Here is a 23939-nt window from a genome sequence, read left to right as displayed (position 1 = left end):
TGTAAAATATGTAATCTTAAGATATATCTAAGAGGAGTTACAAAAAGTTTGTTAGTATAACTTTGACCATTTAAACAAGTTCAGTAAATTTGAGCATATAAAATTTCTACTACTTTATAAAATTAGTACCTGCTTATTTCCTTAAAAATTATTATTGAAAAATTTAAGTCAAGATAATGCTTAGGTCTGAAACATAGAAAGGAGTAGTAATTTGTATAGATGCTATGCAAATACTATGCACAGATGTGTTAAATGACTGCCGTACCTCCTCCATGAAGGAGATGAAATTAAAACAAATCAGATGTGAAATCGATGTTTTATGAAAATTAATATAACAGCAAAATTAAAATTATTTCCTTCTTTGCCATAATGTTAATCTTTCCTAAACTAAATATTCTATAAGACACTCAATAAAAGTCATTTTATTGCTAGTGGGTTTTCTAATATTTTAAAGCAAAATCAGAATGACAAATATAGTATTAAAGTCACTATTCAGATTCATTCAATAACCACAAATAAACACGGATAGTGAACCTGACCTTTAAAAAAATTTCTCTTTTGTGGAAACATCACTTATACTTTGTACTACCATAAAGCTATAAATTCATACAAACTAAAAAGATGACTAAAATCTTCATATTTTTCTCCTTACCTCCCATTCTCTGGCTGCTGCTTGATTACTAGAATCCTCAATTGTTTCAGACTCCTCAATCTTTTTTACTACTATAAATCCAGGTTCTCTGGTATATTCGCCAGTATCTTCTGCATATATTTCTGGACTCCACTGAATGAAGAAGGCATACAAGTGATCTGTCCTGTTAGGAGAAGTGACTATTAATATACCTAGCATTCTGTGCTGCCAGAATTACAAAATTATATTTGTAAAATATCTTGATAAATCTTGAAGACTTAAAATATACACAAAATATATTGTTTTATATTAATATAAAAGGTCTACTATCAGGGAGGCATTAACTTAAAAATTTTATTTGGCTATATTCTGTCAGGTTGTTCTTTAGAAAACCAAATTAAGATTTTCCTTGGCATGTGTTTGTTTGATTAGTTCAGATGCTGTATATTATAATGCTTTTCTTCTTTAAAGACACTAGTGATGGAAAAGGAAATTAGATACACAACTTTGACCTCATTCCTACAATAATCTAATGATCTAAAATACAAGTAAACAATTTATTAATGGCCTATTTTGAGACATTATATAGAATTTTCCAAGTTAATAGAAATGTAATGTCCTTAAATTTTAAATGATACTAGGAACATACAGTGTTGAGAGACAGATGATCTAATCTTAGAAATCTCAGGTTCCCCTTTTCAATGTTTTGTTTACTACACTAAAGCCAGTTGTTACATTCCCTGATAAACGTATCTGAGAGTCACACACACATTTCAAATATCTATGTTTTATTGGTTTTAATTAACATGTTTTTGAAAATTGATTATACAACTTTCAGCTAACATATACCAGTTAATAACCATGGTTCTAGAAATTATATTTTCAATATAATAATTTTCAAAATTGCCATTCTTTACGTGGCAGCTAACATATTTAAAAGGTGCTACATTTTATCTTTCAATGTAACATCTTACCTTTTTATCAATTTCTCACTATCTATGCAGCAGTTTTCCTAAATTTTATGTCTACAATAAAGATCAGAATCCTAATAATACTAATTTGTAATGAATATTAACCAAGATAAAAGAATGAATATTAAAATAGGGAATTCCATGTAAACATTAAAACCAAGAATAATGAGAAAAACTAAATTTTTATGTCCATTTTAACTAAATATAGTTACATTTCTCATTGTAGTGATTTCAACATCACTGGAACGTTTGAATATCAGGCTCTGTCCCTTTCAGGTATTCATCAATTATGCAAATCATATTTTAAGATTAAGCCAATGTTGTGGAAGACACACATTGTACTTACTCTATATATGGTGGAGTGGGAAAAGGGAAAAGAGCATTATCATTTTATGCCTAAAAGCTGTAGTCTTCCAAAGCAACATATAAAGATTTTCCAAGAGGTACACAAACATGTAAGATGGTACTAAGGGAATCAATTCGCGTATCTCCAATTTACACGTTACTCTTTGCTCATAATAATCTGCCTAAAAACAGTATGGTCAAGATATTTTACAGATTTCCTGTTATCTGCTTTCACTAAAGCACTTTTTCTAATTTATAAAAGTAGGGCATATCTTCACCTATTCAGAATTTACAATGGGATATGCCCTACAGTATAAAAACTTCTAAGCTGCCCAAGATTGGTGTTGAGACAGGAAATGATTATAAAGACTGGGTAATAAGTCCTTCTGTATGTCAGGTTGTTTCTCATTAATTGATTTCCACAAAACTGAAGGAGTTTTCAATGGAGTTGTTCACTGATGATCACTAAAAATATTGTGACAAAAATGATTAATTTTTGGAATTATATAGAAACAAGTTTAAATAATTGAATGACATTATTAAAATGAAACTCTCTTCAGTCTCACTGACTTTTCTATGAACCAAGCTTCTCAGTACTTATAAAGAAAAATAAAAGGTAGAGGCAGAACTGATGCTGAGTCCTATCTCATCCTTTCAATGAAACATATTAATCTATCAATGGATATAGGAAAGGTCTATCTATCTCCTCAAGACAGGCATTTCCTATGATATTTTACTTTTTATGTGTAATACCTTTGCTCAGCAGTATCTTTTCAAGTATGTTAGTGTAGCATTATCTTAGAAGTAGAGATAGTATCTAACTGTGTAGCAAAGGGTAACCATGCTTACTGTCCATTATAAAAATTCAGGTTCCCTAAACTTATGGTTCCTCTTCTGTAAAATAACCCCAGGTATGTGCAGCTGTCACTTGGCCTTCTTCACATCCTTTGTAGGAAAGGAGGTACAGAGAAATCACACAATTGCTGATGCTCTGATTACTGCTATTGTACAGATGTTTGTGCTTTCTCCCAGCATGCACCAAATGGAGGCAGACTAAGTTGTTGGCTTGCAGGTAGCCTAAAACCTTAAACCCTTTACTATTTTTACAAAAGTCACAGAAAATGTTAAAATAAATGCAATTTCAATATACACACACACAGATATGTCAATGTGTTAAGCATATGTAGTTTGTTGCAAAGAACTATAATGGGGATAAAAATATAGTACCTTGTAATGAGTTTGTGTGAGGTGGTATTATGGAAATACAAGTTTAAAGAGAAAAAGTAATGATGCAATGTCTAACTGTTAAAGTAATTTTAAGTGAATAATAGTACAGGGAAAGTTGTTATAATGTTTCAGTTCTACTGGGTATAAGTAACACTATTTACTTAAAATGTAAAAATTGACAAGATAGTACAATAGACATCTTTTACAACCGCTTAAAACTTATGACGAAAAATTTAATTGTGCAAAGGGTACACACAAATATTGTGAAGACCACTACATCCTTTTAGTAGCTAATTTAGTGTCACATATATAGAAGATATTTAATGAATATTTGAAGAATTTTTAATATAAAGGAATTATACACCATTAGCTGCCTTCAGGAAGGAGCTATATCAAATAATATTTTGATGAATCTTCTTGCTCCAAGGTATCTTAAGTCTCTTTACTACCCAAATTGGATATTTGTTCACATTTTTAAATAATAAACTACAAAAGGGAATGCAATTAAAAATGGGGCAAATTATAAAGTAGGGGCAAAATGGTTTAAAATAGACTTACTCTCTGCTTTTAATCATAAACTATGTTTCAATAGTTTATCATGGGTATTTTGACACACAAAATAATTTTAGTTCAAAGAATCTCAATAATGCTCTCAAGGTGTCGTACGGGTTTTTTACCTTTCTTGTGGCACAGCAAACCAATATTCATGTTTCTTATCTCTCTGTGCATACTGTTGCATTGTAGCACTTGCTTGAGATACAAATGTTTTCCTCATTGGTTTTCCAACTCTGAGACACAAGAACTTATGTAATCGATGCCTTCTCTTTTCTTTTAAAAGTGCAGAACCTAGAATTGAGATGCAAACAGTGTTTATTCAATTCTCACACACCAAGTTTAAGTAGTTTAGGTAACTTTACCTTCAAAATTCTGACAAATAATTACAGAATAAAACCTCACTTTAGTGGTGCTAAAGTACATTTTCTTAATTTATATTTTTTTCCTTCAAAGGTAAAGTCACAGATACAACATGACTAAACTTAACAAAAGAGCCAAGTTAATGAACAAAAATTATGTCTAAGGACATTAAGAAAAAAATGTAAAAGTTTCAGAAACATTGTTACATTTTCAACACCCATACTAAAGCAATCATATATATATATACACACACATAGTATATACATAATTTTCTACATATTCTCTATCAGTCTTTTTGAATGACATCTAAATAACTGTAGAAGTTTTAAAGGTATACTTAACATGGTTGTTTCAGACAAAAATGTAATGAAGTTTCTAATGCTTTTACATGTATACAAAATTGTAATAAAACAGTCAATAATATGTTAGATTCTGCCACCTGTTTGGACAGTTAATTAAGAACAAATTAGTTCTAACTCTTTCAACCAGAGGTGCTGATAGAGTATACTGAGGGTCTGAATATATAGGTGAATTTAGGAACCCAGACATTGATTAGCTTACCAAGGCAGCACACTGGAGGAAACAGCACTTATAGTCAGGAGACCTGGGTACTCATCATGGCTTTTTCTGTGCAGTATTACACAAGGTAGATAATCTATGGGAACCCCACTATTTTCATGTGGTTAAAACGATGAGCTTTCACCATTCTTCTCATAATTGGACTAGACAGTTTTATATTTATTACATAATTTTATTATAAAGTCATAAAGATCAGAAAGTTTGAATATTTCTCTATTACAGAATATTAAATAACTTAAAATTACTTAAAACTAATTATTCCGAAAAAAGAAGAAACCAAATGGTAACAGTTTAGAGATGACTGTTTAAAAACATCTATCAATTTTTGTCCTTTTAATATTTGGTTATAATAACCTCCCCTAACCCCATTAAACCCCCAACCCCCACAACAAAATTAGTCCACCACATCATCAACTTAAACAGATTATTTTATCTTTTTCAAAGGTTTTATAATATAAGGTAACTATCAGATGTAGTCAAAGATGTAGTCAAAGATCTTCAAAATATAAGGTAACTATCAGATGCATTTTCTGTCTTTGATGTTTTTAAGAATGCTGGGCAGCATTCTTTAAAATGTCTTAACAATACAGATTGTTAATAACAACTGGATGTCTTAATAAGCAAATGGTTAAATAAATTTTAGGGCCTTTAAAGCCATGTTTTCAAAGAACTGTAATCACATAGGAAAAGGTTCATAACATAAAAAAGCAGGATACAACAGTATAATCTTGATTTGATGTAAATAACAAATTAACACGTATGATTTTGTTCTATAAGAAAGACAGATATATTGAATGTTAACAATGATCATCTCTGGGTGATGAATTCCAGAAGATTTTTATAAATTTTCTAGAATCTTCCTATGTTTGCCAAATGTTCTTTACTGAACATGCATTAGTTTTGAATTAAAAAAAAGTATTACAGAAGAAAAATATTAAATCTTTTATAGAACTTGGTTCAAGTATTAATATATGAATTATTTTAATATCTACTGAACACAGCCCTTAGGTCTTCAGGATATCTCAACTGCATGATGAAAAGAAAATTCGGTATTTTAAAAACTGACCCAAATCTTGTGTACTGCTGCAGGGAAGGTAAAATGGTGCAGCCACTATGGAAAACAGTACGGAGTTTCCTCAAGAAATTAAACATAGAGTTACCACATGATCCAGAATTCCACTCTGGGAATATACCCAAAAAAAACTCCAAGGAGGGATTCAAACAGATATTTGTACACTAATGTTCAAAGCATTATTCACAATAGCCAAAAGGTTGAAACAACCAAAATGTCCAGCAACAAATGAACAGACAAAATGTACACACATACAATGGAATATTATTCAGCCTTAAAAAGATAGGAAATTCTGACACATATTACAGAATAAATGAACTTTGAAGTCATTATGCCAAGTGAAATAAGCCAAACATCAATGGATAAATATTGTATGACTCCACTCACATGAAGTATCTAGAGTAGTTAAATTCAGAAACAAAGTAGAATGTTGGTTGCCAAAAGCTATGAGGAAGGGAGAAAAGCAAGTTACTGGTTTTTGTTTTTTATTTTTTTGTTTGAGACAGCATCTTGCTCTGTTGCTCAGGCTGGAGTGCAGTGGCATGATCATGGCTCACAGCAGCCTCGACCTCCTGGGTTCAATCAATTCTCCCATCTTAGTCTCCCGAGTAGTTGGGCCTACAGGTGTGCACCATCACCATGTCTGACAAATTTTTGTAATCTTTTTTTTGTAGAAACAGGGTTTTACCATGGTGCCCAAGCTGTTCTCCAACTCCTAGATTCAAGCAATCTGCCTGCCTCAGCCTCCCAAAGTGATAGGATTACAGGCGTGAGCCACCATGCCTGGCCAACTTATTGTTTAAGGGGTACAGAGTTTCAGTCTTAGAAGATGAAAAAAGCTCTGGAAATGGACAGTAGTCATGATCTGCATAACAATGTGAATGTACTAATGCCACTGCATTGTAGATATAAAAATGCTTCAAATAATATATTTACGTTACATTTTACCATAATTTTAAAAAGTTAAATGGTAAATTTTTTTATGTATTACAGCAAAACAAAAATCTTTGAATTTAAAAAATGAAAGAAAAGTTCACATGTGAATGGACTAGTCTGGGATAAACATTCTAATAGAATATCAGAAATGTTAGCTAAGTTAGTTGTTATACCCCATTTAACCATAATGTATTAACAGAAGCACAGTATATTAGAAATAAAAGACTGAAAATAGTGTAATTTTCAGAAGTAAACAGTACCAGAAAACTGACAGATAAAATAGTGTTTTTATTTGTCCTGAGGGCAGGTTTTTAAAAGAAAATAATTAGATGATGATGATGAAACTTTTCGATACGTGGAAGAATTCTGTAAGTACACTTTTAGATTTAACTGTACATTTTATAAAAGATGGGATTACAACTTTGGCAATTAAAATGTTATATATGAAAAAAGACATTTTTAATGGTAACATACCAAAAACTTTTTAAGAGAAAATGGAGTGATCAAAGGTTTTATACAGCTTTTGTTCACTTTCTCAAGAAATAAATTGTTTAATGATAGGATGTAGTGAGACAAGAATGTCTAAACATGGTGGGTAGCAATGATGCTCATTATGTGTACGATCCACCTGTGGGATAAGAAAAGACAGTAGACACTGGAGACTGTATATACTTGTCCCCAGAGAATCACCAGTCAAGGGTCACTCACTTATCCTTCAGGTTGGCCTAAGGTACAGCGGCTTTGAGTCAGTGAGGAAAGACGGAGACACCATACAATCGGATGAACTAACTTTATTTACTCTATAACACTTACTTTCTATGTGTCCATCAGCAGATGTAATTTTATGCTTAGCTTCTTTTTGTGACACTTGTTGAATATTTTCCCTTTGCTGTTTAGTTTGTTGCATAGTATGGGTTTTCCAAAGTTTGCGTAGCTCTTCTACCTCTCTCTGTGAGTCCTGATTTTGCTCCTTTCCTTGTTTTCCTTTGTTAACACTTTGCTTTTGTTTAAATTCTGCTGTTTCCCCACAAGGCATATTTTCTTTTTGACTCTCTTCTTGGTGTAACGAATTCTCATGAAGAAAAGAATCCTGGTCTGAATTACCTTTTATACTTGTGCTGTCTTCTTTAGGACCTGATATTCCTTGAAAGTTATCTGCAATCTGATCTTCCTTAATGGCCATTTCAAGATTATTTAAATCAGTTTTATGACATAAAGTCCCAACTTCATTTGTAGAATGTTCAGTATCAGATCTTAAGTGACCAGGAGTACCAGTAGATTCTGATTTGACTGTCAGACTTTCTACTTCAGTCTGATTGACAGTTTGCACAGATTCTGATGACGCACCAGAAGATTTATCTTGTCGCAGTTCATCTGAAGATACAAGCTCCTCTCGTATAGGGGAAAGTTCTGATTCTGTGAACACATCTTCAGAAAGAGACTCCTCAGTGCTCCTAGGAGCAGTGCTGGCACTATCATTACCTGCATCTCGGATTCTTGAGTCTATATCCTCAGTGTTACTTCCCGTCATTTTCTTTGAATGGCAGAAGTCCCTTCCTGATAGCTGATCTATATCTCTGTCATTAAATAAAATTAAAAATAATTAGACTTTTAAAATTGTGGCATTTTACCTTCCACACACTGAACACAGAATTAGTATCACTAAAAAGACTTTTTAACAAAAGGATGTAGCACGTATCTCCAGAGAATATAAAAAATCTGATTTATTCAATACGACCAAATAACCTTATAGACCAAGTAATTCTATAAATCAAGTAATTAGGTCAAACCTTTATATCAATTGCTTAATATTTAGGAAATATCAAAGTAAGATTTCCTTGCAAGTAATCTACTTGAAGGGAACTTGATGACATAAACCCTGGGTAAAGCTGTAATTCTAAACTAAAATTTACTCACTGATGGAATATGGAAAATAAACACAGAGAAATGTTTAATTAAAATTTTAAATCTCCCAATAAAGTAAAAATAAACTGATTTCCATAGACATACACACACACAGTGCTTATTTACATTCAAATAGAACTTAAATTAAAATATATGGCTCAAATGTAAGGCTTAAAACCAATCTGAATAGAACTCAAGCAAAAGTATTTAGAGAAAATCTTCAGGCTAACAACTATACTCTTTAATACCTCTAAGAGAACTTTTTCAGGTGAGAAGTTTAGATACTAGACAAATGAATGGTTCATAACTGGGTCTAGACTTTCAGATTTAATGACATTTGTATATGTAAACACTAATGTTCAAAAGTTAAGTTCTGGAAAGAGGGAGTGTAAACCTCTATACCATGAAATGTAAGTTGCTAATTTAAAATGATGGTTACAAGAAGTCTGTGATAAATGAAAATTATATGAGTTCTTAATGAAAAAAGTATTAACATTTATACATACATAGTTTGAGAACCATGTAAAATATGCTGAAAAGGAAAGATTGTAAAGTAAGTCAACACAAAAATAATTGGCTATCTCTGAATGGTGAAGCTGGGTAACTCTTTCTCTTGTTCCGCTTTTCGGTATTTTCCAATTTTTCTGCAACAAGTATGCATAATTTCTATAACTAGGATGGATACATTTTTGAAGTATTAATTAGTTGAAGTCAATATCTCTGCTGCCTTTGTATCTGATTCATCTTAAAAAAACAAGAATCTAGTTTGTTATTAAATATACAATAGTGTCATCTACTGGTGATGCACTCATACTGCATCTATAGGGTGTTGGAACCGGGCAAAAGTTTTGAGAAATTTTATCTGTACATTTAAAGAATTAGAAGACCCTTAGGTAAGGGATAAATATAACAAACGTGACAGGATATATATTTAGAAAAGTGCTATACTCTTCAGATTTAATATGCTGAAAGGCTAAACATTTACGTCAATGATGTTGCTACTGTTGAATGTAATACCATAATAATACCTTTGAAATCAACCTCCCAAGGAGCATAAGACAGAAGAAAAGCAGTCAAATCTTATACCTCATTTTTGGCATACATTTGTTTTATTTATCTAATTTTGTGCCAAATATTGTTTTTAATCAATCCATAAGGCAGAATTTAAAGATATTTCTTTTTGAAGAAATTACTTTAAATATTTAAATCCAGGTGACACTTTCCAGGTGACAATAAATGACAAAACAGTGATTTGAAAGGGAAGAGCTATACAGCATCCTTGTAGAACAGTGATGGATTGTTCGGAATAAGAGAACCCCAAACTACCATATTGTAAATGGAAAAGGACAAAGCCAGGCATCGTGGCTCACACCTATAATCTCAGCACTTTGGCAGGCCTACGCCAGTGTATCACTTGAGGTCAGGGGTTCGAGACCAACCTGGCCAACATGATGAAACCCCGTCTCTACCAAAAATACAAAAATTAGCCAGATGTGGTGGCAGGTGTCTGTATTCTCAGCTACTCGGAAGGCTAAGGCAGGAGAACTGCTTGAACCCAGGAGGTGGATGTTGCAGATAGTGCTACTGCATTCCAGCCTGGGTGATAGAGCAAGACTCCATCTCAAAAAAAAAAAAAGAAGAAAGAAAAAGAAAGAAAAGGAGGACAACAGAATCTCACCAATGACTCTCTCTCTCTCTATATATATATATACATATATATATATCCTTCCTCTTCTTTGAATGTAATCCTTCACTCTTTTACCTTTGTCTCATCCCATTATCCACCTCTCAATAATCCTTATTTGCTGAAACTGGCCTTGGATGATGATCTACAAATATAACTAATACAGAGGATACTAACACCTTCTAGGAATTATCTGCAGCTCTAAAGTTTAGTCTACCAAGTTAAAATAATATCTGTTGGGTGGAAGGTACAGTGGAGACTTTTGAGCAAAGGATTTTATTCTGTCACAGATATTCTACCAATTCATTTAGTCTTCCTCAGAAACAAAAATAATTTGTCCCTCTTTTCCTTTGTAAGTTGCTCTGCCCCACAAGGGTTAATTTTAAAACAGCTATCATTCCTACGGGCTAATACAGGGATATAAATATCAATATCAGTTACAGTGAATACAATTTTAAAATGTTGGTAGTCATGTATGAAGGAATGAGGAGGTTATTTCCTAGTACATATCAATTTCCTTCCTTGCTACTTCTTCTTCCTTTCTTTTTATACCTATCTTTTATCTTTTTCTCCTTTTATTTCCCATTCCTCCTTTTCTTTCTGGCCATTACTTTGGACAAGCATATTACTTTCAAAAGCTGTGTCCAAACTATAGTCTCACAGCTATCTTAACATATCACACAAATCCTCTGACCAGTATATTCCAAAGTTAACTCTTTATATTTGAGCAAGTTGTGGGTTTTCTTCCCTGTACTTTACACTGTATTTTATACTGGGAGAGAAGACTGCAAACATATAAATCAATCAATTAAAAAAAAAAAGCTGTCTTGCCCACAGCAATGTCAGCTCTTTGCTCATGTGGCCTCTCTCAAATCACAGCTCTTCAGTCACTTCCAAAGGAAATTTGAAAACTATCCCGACAGTGATTGCTCACAGGGGTAATTTAGAAGACTGGAAGCTGTGTCTGAATAAAAAGGCTGGTAAACACTGAATTAAATGGGCACTATAGGTTACTTTTCAAATATCTGGTTCTCTGACCACATACACAAATACAAATCTAAGATAATTACTAACTATCCCAGGTGCAAATTAAGAATAATCTTCTCAATAATGCATATATTTTTGTTTCATTATTGACAAAATAAAAGGCAGCTATAAGAAAACTAGTAAAAATAGTTAAGGTATTAGACAAGGGTCAACTATCTAGATACAATAAAGTTGCAAAGGAATATAAATATCACTCTTACATGGGTAAGGATTCCTTTATTTTGCTATCCAAAATTTCTTTGTACATTGCAGCTGACATCACCTCTTCCATTGGACACATGATGCCATATTCCTCACAGCCATTCTCTTGAACCAAAGGGTCAGTTTTATGTGGATCAAACATTATATTATTTGGTGTAACTAGCAGCACACCACTGACTGTGCCCTAAGGTGAAAAAAGAAAGTAACATTTAATCCTCAAGGTTGATATTTCAAAAATTATCTAGCTATTTTTACTAATTTTCTTCTGATGTTAGGCCATACATAAAAATAGTACACTTAGGAACTGTGGCATTCTCATGAAACCATTTTTATTAAAACCCAAGTTTTCCCAGTAAATTCTCCTCTTTAGGAGAGGTAGAATATCATATTCCCCCAAAGACAATCAAGTAAGGAAATAAAATTGGCAAACTGAGTAAAATACTGAGTTACCTCATATCAGAAAGGTAACTTCAGTAAGGTAAGAAGCGCCACCTTTTATGTTAATTTGCATACTGCTTCCTGTGTTATTCCCTCACTACAAGTACCAAATACAGTGTCATGTATACAGTGCAGACTCAATAAATAATGTTGATAATATTATAAAAGGAAAAGAGTATAGTATCTTTAAAACATCTCTTTAAAAAATGTTTCCACTTGACTCTGCTACTACCTAGATTTGTGACCTTGGGCAAGGAGTCTCTGGGCTTATTTCTTCATCTGTAAAATTAAGTAGATTATATGACATCTAAAGTATATAGTGTATATATACTTTTAACTCACCATGAAAAGCTATAAAATTTTAAATATATTTACATAAATAGTGATACAGGGCAGGCACGGTGGCTTACGCCTGTAATCCCAGCACTTTGGGAGGCCTAGGTGGGTGGATCACTTGAGGCGAGGAGTTCCTGGCCAACATGGTGAAACCCCATCTCTACTAAAAAACACAAACTAGCTGGGCCTGGTGGCATGTGCCTGTAATCCCAGCTACTTGGGAGGCTTAGGCATGCAAATCGCTTGAACCCATGAGGCAGAGGTTGCAGTGAGCTGAAATCACACCACTGCACTCCAGCCTGGGCAACAGAGTGAGACTCCATCTCAAAAAATAAAAATAAAATAAAATAAATAAATAAATAAATAGTGATACAAATCTTAAAAGTTTAACCTTCTTACTTTATAAATGAGCAAACTAGGGTCCACAGGCAGCTGATCATACTAACATGAATATTTATTGAATACTTTATATGTACCATGCTTTATATGCATATTGCTTATTTGATCTTCATAATCATAGCTCGGAGATGGGTAAAACCATTTCCATTTTACTGATAGAGAAACTAATGGTGAGAAACAACTGGAAACTTGTCCTAAACAGCTAGGATTTGAAGTCCAGGTAGTTCATGCTTTATGCTATATATAATTCCTCTGTATCCAAATCACAAACCATAATCACTCCAAGGGTGCAACATTCCTTAATTTCATCTTCAAATTTTCAGTCCACTATATATCCTGTAACTGTAAAAATGAAGAGCCAGAAAGAATTTTAAAAATAAACTAAATAGCTTCTTATCCAAAGAAAAAGAAAAACTCAAATCCTGATTGATTTGGCATCACATCCTCCTCCCAAGTCCATATTCAGCTCTGTGAATTCACCTGGTTTAACTTTAAGAATATAAAAATTAAGTTATGGCAGATATTGCTTTTAAAAATGATAAAATAAAAAGTAAATCTACAGAAAATGGTCATCCAATCGCAAGTGAAAAAAAGCTACTGCGGATGTTCAAGATCATATACAGTTAATGCACACAATATTGGAGAGAAGAGTATATGTGTGTGTGCAGTTTGGTGAGGGAGAGGGAATCCATATGAAACTCTGAATAGCACCTCTTTTAGTTGAGGACGTGGACCACCTAAATAAGGAGTAACTTTATATAACTACAGCCTATTTCTCTTTCAATTAATATTTTAATGAGATCCATACACATCAGTTTGTATTCCTGGGTCACATACCAACTCAAGTCAATGAGAGATGGTAAAGTACATTGTAGAGAACATTTACATTGTCAAGGATAATCCAAGATGTAGATAATCAAGGATAGAGCATATTTGATATTAAAAAAAAACAACTTTAAAGGTTTCTGATCTTTCATAACTTCCTCTCTCCCATCTTCTGTAAACTTATTTGAGAAAGGAAACCAAGCAATCAACTAGAAATAAAAAAAAAATCAAGCTCTAAATTCTCTGAAACACTTCAGGTTACTCTCCATTTCATAAATTTCACTTTTGCATTAGTTTTAACCAATTATTTGGTTCACTAGCATAATACTACATTTTATCTTTTAGGAAGATTTTCACAAAGACAGTGATAACTAGCTATGTATGACAGAAACGTCTCAGTATACTGATGATGCTTTTAATTCTCTATATACCTTAATACCTTAATCCTAGTACTGTAACTATACAAATCATTTGAAAAGCATCTCAAAACCATGCTTCTACTTTTTGGATTAGAAAGAGTTTGAAGTCCTACCCACTAGACTGATCAATCTGCTAATGTTACTTTCCAGGAATCTCCCTTATGTGCTATTACCAAAAAGACACACTGATATATTCTTTAAGTTTCTTTCCCTCTGCTACACACTCAAAGTTCCCATACAGCTGGGGCTTTCTGCGGTAATCTGTTAGACGTCATTCTCCATAAATCAAGAGCTTGCCAAGAGAAACACTTCTTCAACATAAAATTCATGAAAATGTCTTGAAAAAGTAAATTCTCAAATTCATTTGATCAAGTTGAAAATCATAAACTTATACCAAAGCACTCCCATCTCATTATTTTTAAAATATTTCATAACTCCTACATATTATCAGCATTATATTAAGACTATTATGAGTAAGACGTTTTCAATTAAAGTATCTACTTAATCCACATGAACTTCAGAAACTTTAAGCACAGATTATTCTTTTGTATTAACAACTTCCATTTCCTTACGTGCAATTACCTGACTAATCTTCTAAGGAGAAATTATTTCTATTAGAAAATAAAGTAAAAAAAAATCAAGTCTATCTGCAAAAGAAAAATTACCACTTACATTACAATATTTCTGCAAATACTAAGAGATAAAATCATTATAATTGGGAATCCATCCTAGCAAAGAGAAAAGCTTGTACTGATATTTTTTTCAGTCTTACATCCACAATAACTTAGCCATTATAGTTTTTGTTAATAAGTTTCCATAATTGTTACATAAATAATCTTCTGTATAATCAACTTGTAGGAAGATGAAAAAAGAAAAAACGACTTCCATGAGAAAGCACCACTTCCTGCTTATCTCCTTTTGTGCAGCAGAATGCACAGAGCCAGCCTATAACAAGGGATTACGTTCCAAAAACACTAGGCTGCAGATCATTCCTAATCCTGCCAATGACCTTATCTTTGCTTTGATCTTTAAATAAAATTTTTATTCAGATATCAAATGAACTTCTGCTTCTAGTCAAGAACTAATGCTGCCTAAAACTACAATAAACACACACATGCATACACACACCAAACTTACACGAACAAAATATGTGACATAATATTTTCAGACACCGGAATGCTAGGCAATGATACCTGAATAAGGAGAAACACATAAGATCAGCTCTTTGATTACCCAAGCATACTGAGTGGAGAAAGTTTCCAGTCCACAGGCAGAGAAAAAACAAGCAAAACAAACAAACAACCCAGAAATGAGCACTGTCCAGTGAGAAAGCTTTAAAGGTCTACAAAGGGTTCCCTTCCAGCTTTGAACTGAGTACTGATTACCACCTACATGTATCGCGGCTATCCAACGATAAGAAGAGAGTACTTGAAAGGAGCAGAAGAAACAATAGTCAGCGTCCACACAGTAAGAATAGTTCGTGTTCTCACTAAACATTAAAGCAAAAAAAATCTTGTATTTACAAAACCTCAGAATACTTACAAGTGTATTATTGTCTTATTAAGGAGAAAAATTAGCTACACACTAAAGGCTATTCTGGTCCTAACAAAACTTATGAATAAGCCATTACCAAGTGATCATCAAAGAAATAAAAGCCACAATAGGATCAAGAAATAACTGTGTCCCAGATAAAAAGTGCAAGAATATATATAGGAATACAAAAATATTCAGTATCCAATTACATAAAATTCATGATGTCTGGTAGCCAATCAAAAATTACCAGGCATGTAAATAAACAGAAAAAAATGAACCACATTAAAGAGAAAAATCAATAAACGCAAACAGACCCAGAAGTAACAGAGATGAAAGAACTGGTACAAAAAAAAAGACGTTAAAACAATTATTATAACCATATTCAACAATATAGAAGATTATACACAGTATGGATATGGAAAATATAAGGGACCCAGTATGAACTTACAGGGAGAAAAATTGCAACGTGTGAGATGAAATATGCTGGATAGGATTAAGAGTAGATTAGCCATGGAAGAAAAAAAATTGGTGAATTTAAAAACAAGCAATTAAAATTATCCAAAATGAAAAGAGAAGGAAAAAAATGAATGTATGAGGGAGCTGTGAGACCCGATGTTAAGTAGCCTAAAATATGCAGAATTAGAGTTCCCAAAGAAGAGGAAAGAGAGGATGGGAGACAAAAAATATTGGAAGAAATCTGGTCAAATATTTTCCAAATTTGGCATGAACTATAAACCTACAGAACCAAGCTAAAGGAACCCCCAGCAAAACAAATAGAAAAAAATATACCAGGGCACATCCTAATAAAATTGCTCAAAATCAGTGATAAATAGAACATCTTAAGTGCAACCAAAGATAGACACATTTTTTAACAGAACACCAAACATAAAAATAATGCAAGACTTCACTTTAGAAAAACGCAAGCCAGAAAACAATGGAGTAAATTTTTAAAGTTCTGAAAAGAAATAAAACCTCATCAACTGAAAATTCTGTCTAGTGAAAATATCCTTTGAAAATGAAGAGGATATCTGGGTAGAAAATAAGCATATAAGAAGAAGCTCGGCAGCTGCAGCCCTTGCCTTGAGTGAGTGTGCCGCTCTCCAGCCCACTTGAACGCTCCCCGCAGCCACCGCCACCCATTGGAATGGCCAACAGGGGACCTGCATATGGCCTGAGCCGGGAGGTGCAGCAGAAGATTGAGAAACAGTATGATGCAGATCTGGAGCAGATCCTGATCCAGTGGATCACCATTCAGTGCCGAAAGGATGTGGGCCGGTCCCAGCCTGGACGCGAGAACTTCCAGAACTGGCTCAAGGATGGCACGGTGTTATGTGAGCTCATTAATGCACTGTACCCCAAGGGGCAGGTCCCAGTAAAGAAGATCCAGGCCTCCACCATGGCCTTCAAGCAGATGGAGCAGATCTCTCAGTTCCTGCAAGCAGCTGAGCGCTATGGCATTAACACCACTGACATCTTCCAAACTGTGGACCTCTGGGAAGGAAAGAACATGGCCTGTGTGCAGCGGACGCTGAGGAATCTGGGTGGGCTGGCAGTAGCCTGGGATGATGGGTTCTTCTCTGGGGATCCCAACTGGTTCCCTAAGAAATCCAAGGAGAATCCTCGGAACTTCTCGGATAACCAGCTGCAAGAGGGCAAGAACGTGATCAGGTTACAGATGGGGGGCGTCTCAGGCAGGCATGACTGGCTACAGGATGCCACGCCAGATCCTTTGATCCCACCCCAGGCCTTGCCCCTGCCCTCCCACGAGTGGTTAATATATATGTAGATATATATTTTAGCAGTGACATTCCCAGAGAGCCCCAGAGCTCTTAAGCTCCCTTCTGTCAGGGTGAGGGGTTCAGCCTGTCCTATCACCTCTGAGGTGCCTGTTGGCAGCCTCTCCCCCATGCTTACTAATACATTCCCTTCCCCATACCCATCAAAACTGGACTAACTGGCCTCTTCTTTTCCCCTGGGACCAAAATTTAGGGGCCTCAGTCCCTCACCGCCATGCCCTGGCCTGTTCTGTCTCTCCTATTTCCCCCTGGCCTGTTCTGTCTCTGAGCTCTGTGCCCTCCGTTCATTCCATGGCTGGGAGTCAGTGATGCTGCCTCTGCCTTCTGAATCTGGACTGGCCTTGCTTCTACAAGTATGCTTCTCCCACAGCTGTGGCTGCAGGAACTTAATTTATAGGGAGGAGCCTGTGGCAGCTGCTGCCCCAGCCACAGCTGCACTGACTGTGCTCACCACACATCTGGGGCAGCGTTCCCTGGCAGAGGCCCTCGTGGCTTCTCATTTTCCATTCCCTTCACTGTGGCTAAGGGGTGGGGTGAGGGGACGGAGAGGGAGGGCTGCCTACCATGGTCTGGGGCTTGAGGAAGATGAGTTTGTCGATTTAAAGAATTTGTCATTTCTGAATGGAAAAAAAAAGACGCTTAATATAATATGCCATTAGAGAATTTCTAATTAACACAGTGAGATACTACTACTACGGATCTATTAGAATGGCTGAAGTCTAAAACACTGAAAACATCAAATGCTGGTGAGGCTGTGGAATAGGGATTCCTACTGCTTATTGGATACAAAATAGCACAGGTCCTTTGGAGGAGAGTTCTTCAGTTTCTTACTAAGCTAACAATGGTCTTACCATACCATCCAGTAATCATGATTCTTGATATTTTACCTGAGATGAAAACTTACCACACAAAACCTGCAGATGAATGTTTAAAGTAGCTTCATTTACAAGTGCCAAAACTTAACAGTGATCAAGATGTCATTTAATAGGGGAATGGATAAACTACAGTACATCCACTCAGTGGAATATTCAGTAATATTAGTAAAAAGAATTAAGGTGTCAATCCACAAAAGACATGGAGGAATCTTAAACACACATTGCTAAGTGAAAGAAGCCAATATGAATTCATTCAGTCATACTCTATGATTCCAACTATATGACACTCCAAAAAAAGGCAAAACTATAGAGAGAGTAAGACGACCATTAATTATCAGGAGTTCAGGGAAAGAAAGGGAAGGAGGGTTGAACAGGTGGTGCATAGAGGATTTTTAGCCCAATGAAACTAATCTGGTAATACTGTAATGATAGATAAATGTCATTATACATTTGTTATAGCCCACAGAATGTACAACAAGAGTTAATCTTATGGGCTTTCCTTGGTGCCTGAATACTGGTTCATTGATTGAAACAAATGTGGCACACAAAAGCAAGATGTTAATAAGGGAAACTGGGGAAAGGGGGAGAGTATAAATATGAATTCTAATTTCTGCTCAATTCTTCCATCCATTTAAAACTGCTCTAAAAATGAAAGTATATTAATTAAAAAAATTCAATGGACCAAAAAAAGATAAAATGGCATAAAATTTAAAAGTTAGGGATCCTTTTTTATAAACACACATATAATTTTGAAAATGTACATAAACGTGCCGGGTGCGGTAGCTCACGCCTGTAATCCCAGCACTTTGGGAGGCTGAGGCAGGCGGATCACGAGGTCAGCAGTTCGAGACCAGCCTGGCCAACATGGTAAAACCCCCTCTCTACTAAAAAAATACAAAAATTAGCCAGACGTGGTGGCGTGTGCCTGTAGTCCCAGCTACTCAGGAGGCTGAGGCAGGAGAATTGCTTGAACCTGGGAGGCGGAGGTTGCAGTGAGCTGAGATCAGGCCACCGCACTCCAGCCTGGGCAACAGAGTGAGACTGTCTCAGAGAAAAAAAAAAAAAGAAAATATACATAAACATGATAGTAACATTTAATAAAAGAAGGAAAAACAGAGACTTTTTCAAGGCAAATAAACACTGAAAGAATTTATCACTAGCTGACCTACACTGTAAGAAATTTAGAAGTCCTTAAATAAAAGGAAAAATGATACAAATGGAAATCTGCAACTATAAAAAAGGAATGACAAGTGTAGGGAATAAGTAAGTGGATAAATATAATAGACTTTACCCTTATTTTAAAAATTATTTTAAATTAACTTTTTAAAGCAAAAATAATAACAATGAATTGTGTTTATAACATGTAGAAATAAGAGGTGTTACGATAAGAACACAAAGGCTGGAATGGGGAAATAAAAGTATACTGTTATAAGGTGTGTGTACTATATGTAAAGTGGCATATATAATGCTATACTTAAAGTGAGAATGTGACCTATTAAAGATATATATTATAATATACATGTAAACATATAAATATATTTATATATTAAATATATATAAATATATTTATTAAATATAATATATAAATATATAATGTATGGCAAAAACAGATAAATAAAACTGAAAGGCAAAAAACAGATAAATCCACAATAACAGTGAGATAGTTCAAAATTCTTCTATCAACAACTGATAGACAGAAAATCAGAAATACAGGACACTATCACTCAATTTGATTTGATTGACATTTGTGGAATATTCCACCCAACACAAATATAATGTGTCTTTTACAGTGCACACATTACATTTATTAAAACATACGATATTCTAGACCATAAAACAGGTCTAAATAAAGCCTTCAAATAGTAGTATGTTCTCTGATCACACAGAATCAAATCAGAAATTAGTAAAAGACAGTTATCTAGAAAAATAAAACACTCTCAAATGGGTCAAAGAAGAAATCAAGAGAAAATATTTTAAAGTAAATGAAAATGAAAACACAACATTTAAAACAATATTTAGGGCAAAATGCATACCAGTAAATGCTTATTATGTGTTTCAAATACTCATAAATTTATGAACTGTACTACAAAGAAATAGTTCTCATGTGTGACTTCTAAAGGCAGTATCACGTTATAGACATTTTTTGAGCAAAACCTGGAGTTTATTTTCTAACTCTATTATTTTACTATATTCTCTTTTCAGATTAGAAGTTTTTGCTTAGAAAAGCAACAAAGTGAAGTAGACAAAATAGATTCTGGGCTGGGTGCGGTGGCTCACACCTGTAATCCTAACACTCTGGGAGGCCGAGGCAAGTGGATCACCTGAGTGGTCTTAGGAGTTTAAGACCAGCCTGACCAACATGGTGAAACCCTGTCTCTACTAAAAATACAAAAAGTTAGCCAGATGTGGTGGTGAGTGCCCATAATCCCAGCTACTCGGGAGGCTCAGGCAGGAGAATTGCTTGAACCCAGGAGGCAGAGGTTACAGTAAGCTGAGATCACGCCATTGCACTCCAGCCTGGCTGATAACAGCGAAACTTCGTCTCAAAAAAAAAAAAAAAAAAAAGAAAAAGAAAAAGATTCTGACTAGGTTTGAATTCTGGCCATTATAGAGAGATCTTGGACCTATTAACCTTTCCTATGAACCTTTCCTGTTTTGTTTTTCCCTGTGGAAAAGAAATATGACTGCCTATTTCACAGGATTGTTTTGAATTGATAAAATAATTAAGATACCTCAAATACTCTCTGGCATATAGTAGGTACTCAGTAAATACTAGATATCTTCCTATTTGTGTGCTATACTAGTTATACAGAAGTTCACACTCCACACAGTACCCAGCAGCAGTCATTTTATTCACACTTTTGAAATATCCTACCAACAGCAACTTAGCTGTGCCTTAGTGAATTTATTTATATTCCATTACCTTTAACAATTACAACAGATCACCAGACTCTAAGTTATAAGCAACATCCATACTAACCCAAAATAATAGTATCACTAGTACCTTTCTATAATATTCAAGCATTTTCTGACATTGATGACTTAAAATGTAAATGCCAAACTATCATACATTAGTAATAACTAAAGCATGATTAAAGGTCTTCTCTAAAGTGTCATTCTTTACCTTGCCACTGGTAATATATTTGCAATTAATTTTAAGAAATTTCTCAGTAAATGCTTCCTCCTCCTCAGAAGTTGAAGATACAACTCGTGCAGGTTGAATACCAGTGAAAGTAGATGAGGGAGTTGCTTCTGTTGGATGGACATCAGGATTCTTTTTTTTTTTTTTTTAAAGGAAAGAAAAAAAAAGCAGAAAACAAAATAAAAATGAGCACACTATTAAAAAGTCAAATGAATAGCTTTCCCCAATAAGTGTTGTTTCATTTCACCACATTCTGGAAGTCAGCCCGAAATATTTTTACATACAAATTATAGGAAAAAAGTGGCACTATTTTCATATTCAATAAAGATCACAAACACAGGTTAAACTTACATTTATAGTGATTTTTAATAGGGAGATACACATATCTATAAATTTAAAAAATAAAATAATCTGGAGAACAGTGAACACTACATCTCTTGTACCCACACCCAACACATACACACACATGCACACACACTCAGATGCTCCTGAATTAAACCACTGACTCTGATAAGACCATGTAATATAATATCCATCAGGTGCTGGGAGCAGGAAAAAGGTGGAAAGCTTACCTTAGTACCTAAGCATACAGCAGAACCCATTCACTGGAATAGCCTTTTACATCTCGAGCTACAGTTGATAAATCCCATTCCACTAGATCACAAGCTTCTTAACTTTTTTGGTGCTACTGACCATTCTCACAGTGAAGCCTATGAACCAGCTTCTCAGAATGTTTTGGAATGGTCAAATAAAATATAGAATTATAAGGAAAAACAAATGGAAACAACACAGTATTAAAACATTTTTAAAAACAAACTAGAGGTAGAGTTATATATATATGTATATATATGTGTGTGTGTGTGTGTGTATATATATATACACACACACACACACATATACACTTCTTGGTTTTTTTTTTTTGTTTTTTTTTTCTTCTGAGACAGAGTCTCGCTCTGTTGCCCAGGCTGGAGTGTGGTGGCGCCATCTCGGCTCACTGCAAGCTCCGCTTCCTGGGTTCACGCCATTCTTCTGCCTCAGCCTCCTGAGTAGCTGGGACTACAGGCGCCCGCCACCACACCCGGCTAATTTTTTGTATTTTTAGCAGAGACGGGGTTTCACCGTGTTAGCCAGGATGGTCTCGATCTCCTGACCTCATGATCCACCCGCCTTGGCCTCCCAAAGTGCTGGGATTACAGGCGTGAGCCACCATGCCCGGATATATATATATGCTTCTTTATTGATATATTAAATAACACAAGATTTAGTGGTGACTCTGGACTCTGATCATTACAAGTTTGAATCCAAATTGTGATATAATGACGATGAGTAACATTTTGTGTTCTCTGTAACAATTCTAAGGTGATCTGAAAATATCTGTAAGTTCTACTGAGGACAAAGTCACAGGTATGCCAGGTATTTGCTGCTTATATGATATCCTCTTATTTTTAAAAATGTTAGAGGTCACTTAAAATTTTTTACATCTAAGTTCACAGGTCCTTTAAATACTACTCCCCACAATTCCCCCCAAAGTTTAATATTCTGTACATTGTAGGAAAGCTAGACAGATGTGTTTTAAATACTTCCAAAGGCTTTCATACCATATGAATAAATCCACACTGCCTTGAAGAAGTTTTCATAGAAGCAAGATTCTTCTGAGCTTTGAGTTAAAATCTGTCACTTTGTAACTTCTACCTAATAGCTCTGATTTGGCATTTAGAAATAATAAACAATACCGCCTTCTCTTCAATATCATAAACCGAGATATCTGAAAAGAGCTATCAAACCTGAACATAACTTTTTCTCCCCTAATACATGGATCTAATTCCTTCAACCCATATGAGGGCAGAATTATTACACCTCCTTTCATATATCCCACCTAAAATGTAGGGCTATATCCCGAGCACTGGGGCAGATATTCAACAAATGTTTGTTGAAGGAAGGACAGACAAATGCAAAATACTGCAAAACAACTATGTTTGATATACTACAATTCCACTGTTTTAAAAAACGTGAAATGGAATGAGATTTTAAGTTTCATGACACCGTTCAATCATTAATATCTATTAACAAAATCTTCCTCAATTTTTTCATTTTAAAATACAAATAACTTTGCATTCATCCTGTTGTCTTTGGTAGTTATAGCTAAGAGTTTTATAGCACATATAAATTCAGTTAGCACAGATAAATAAGTGATATTAATAATAATCTCAATGATATTTATGAATACTTGTTATTTCTAAGTGTTATATGGACTATTTCATTTAGTTTTTCAATCACTCATATGAAGTATACTATGACCTTCATTTTTAAGGAAACTTAAGCTTAGCCAAGTTCAATAACTTGACAAATGAGTAAGGAGCTAAGATGCAAACCTATGTTATCAACACACAAACCAGTGAGCTTAACTGTAATATTGTATCGCTTCCCTTTCAAATCTTCTACCAAACAATTCATAAATATGCTAAGAAAAAAATAGCTGATGCAGAGCTATAACAGGGTCCCCTGCAAACTGGCAGAAAGCTATCAACGAATTTTGTGATTCCTCAATTCCCCCAAAATTGAGTTAACCGCATTAGTCACACACAAATATAAATATATGTGTGTGTATACATATATGTATATATATGTGCACATTGTCATACGCTTTCCTTAAATGAAGACAT

The 23939-nt window shown here is 34.4% G+C and overlaps 1 protein-coding gene and 1 pseudogene across 7 annotated transcripts in view; one reads left to right on the top strand and one right to left on the bottom strand.

Annotated features, from left to right (window-relative positions):
• Positions 1-23939, bottom strand: part of OXR1 (oxidation resistance 1) — a 483216-nt gene that overhangs the window by 37666 nt on the left and 421611 nt on the right. For all 7 annotated transcript variants that reach the window (XM_019032276.3, XM_019032279.3, XM_004047426.4 and 4 more), the window contains 5 exons: positions 21259-21408; positions 11513-11697; positions 7490-8253; positions 3852-4020; positions 653-815 (listed from right to left, as the gene is read on the bottom strand). In XM_019032276.3, the coding sequence (XP_018887821.1) occupies positions 653-815; positions 3852-4020; positions 7490-8253; positions 11513-11697; positions 21259-21408 (1431 nt within the window). The remainder of the gene's footprint in view (positions 1-652; positions 816-3851; positions 4021-7489; positions 8254-11512; positions 11698-21258; positions 21409-23939) is intronic.
• Positions 16532-17835, top strand: LOC101144488 (transgelin-2-like; annotated as a pseudogene).

The sequence above is a fragment of the Gorilla gorilla genome, chromosome 7 (assembly GCF_029281585.2).
Source record: "Gorilla gorilla gorilla isolate KB3781 chromosome 7, NHGRI_mGorGor1-v2.1_pri, whole genome shotgun sequence".
NCBI lineage: Eukaryota > Metazoa > Chordata > Mammalia > Primates > Hominidae > Gorilla > Gorilla gorilla.
This window is presented reverse-complemented; position numbering and strand designations above follow the sequence as displayed.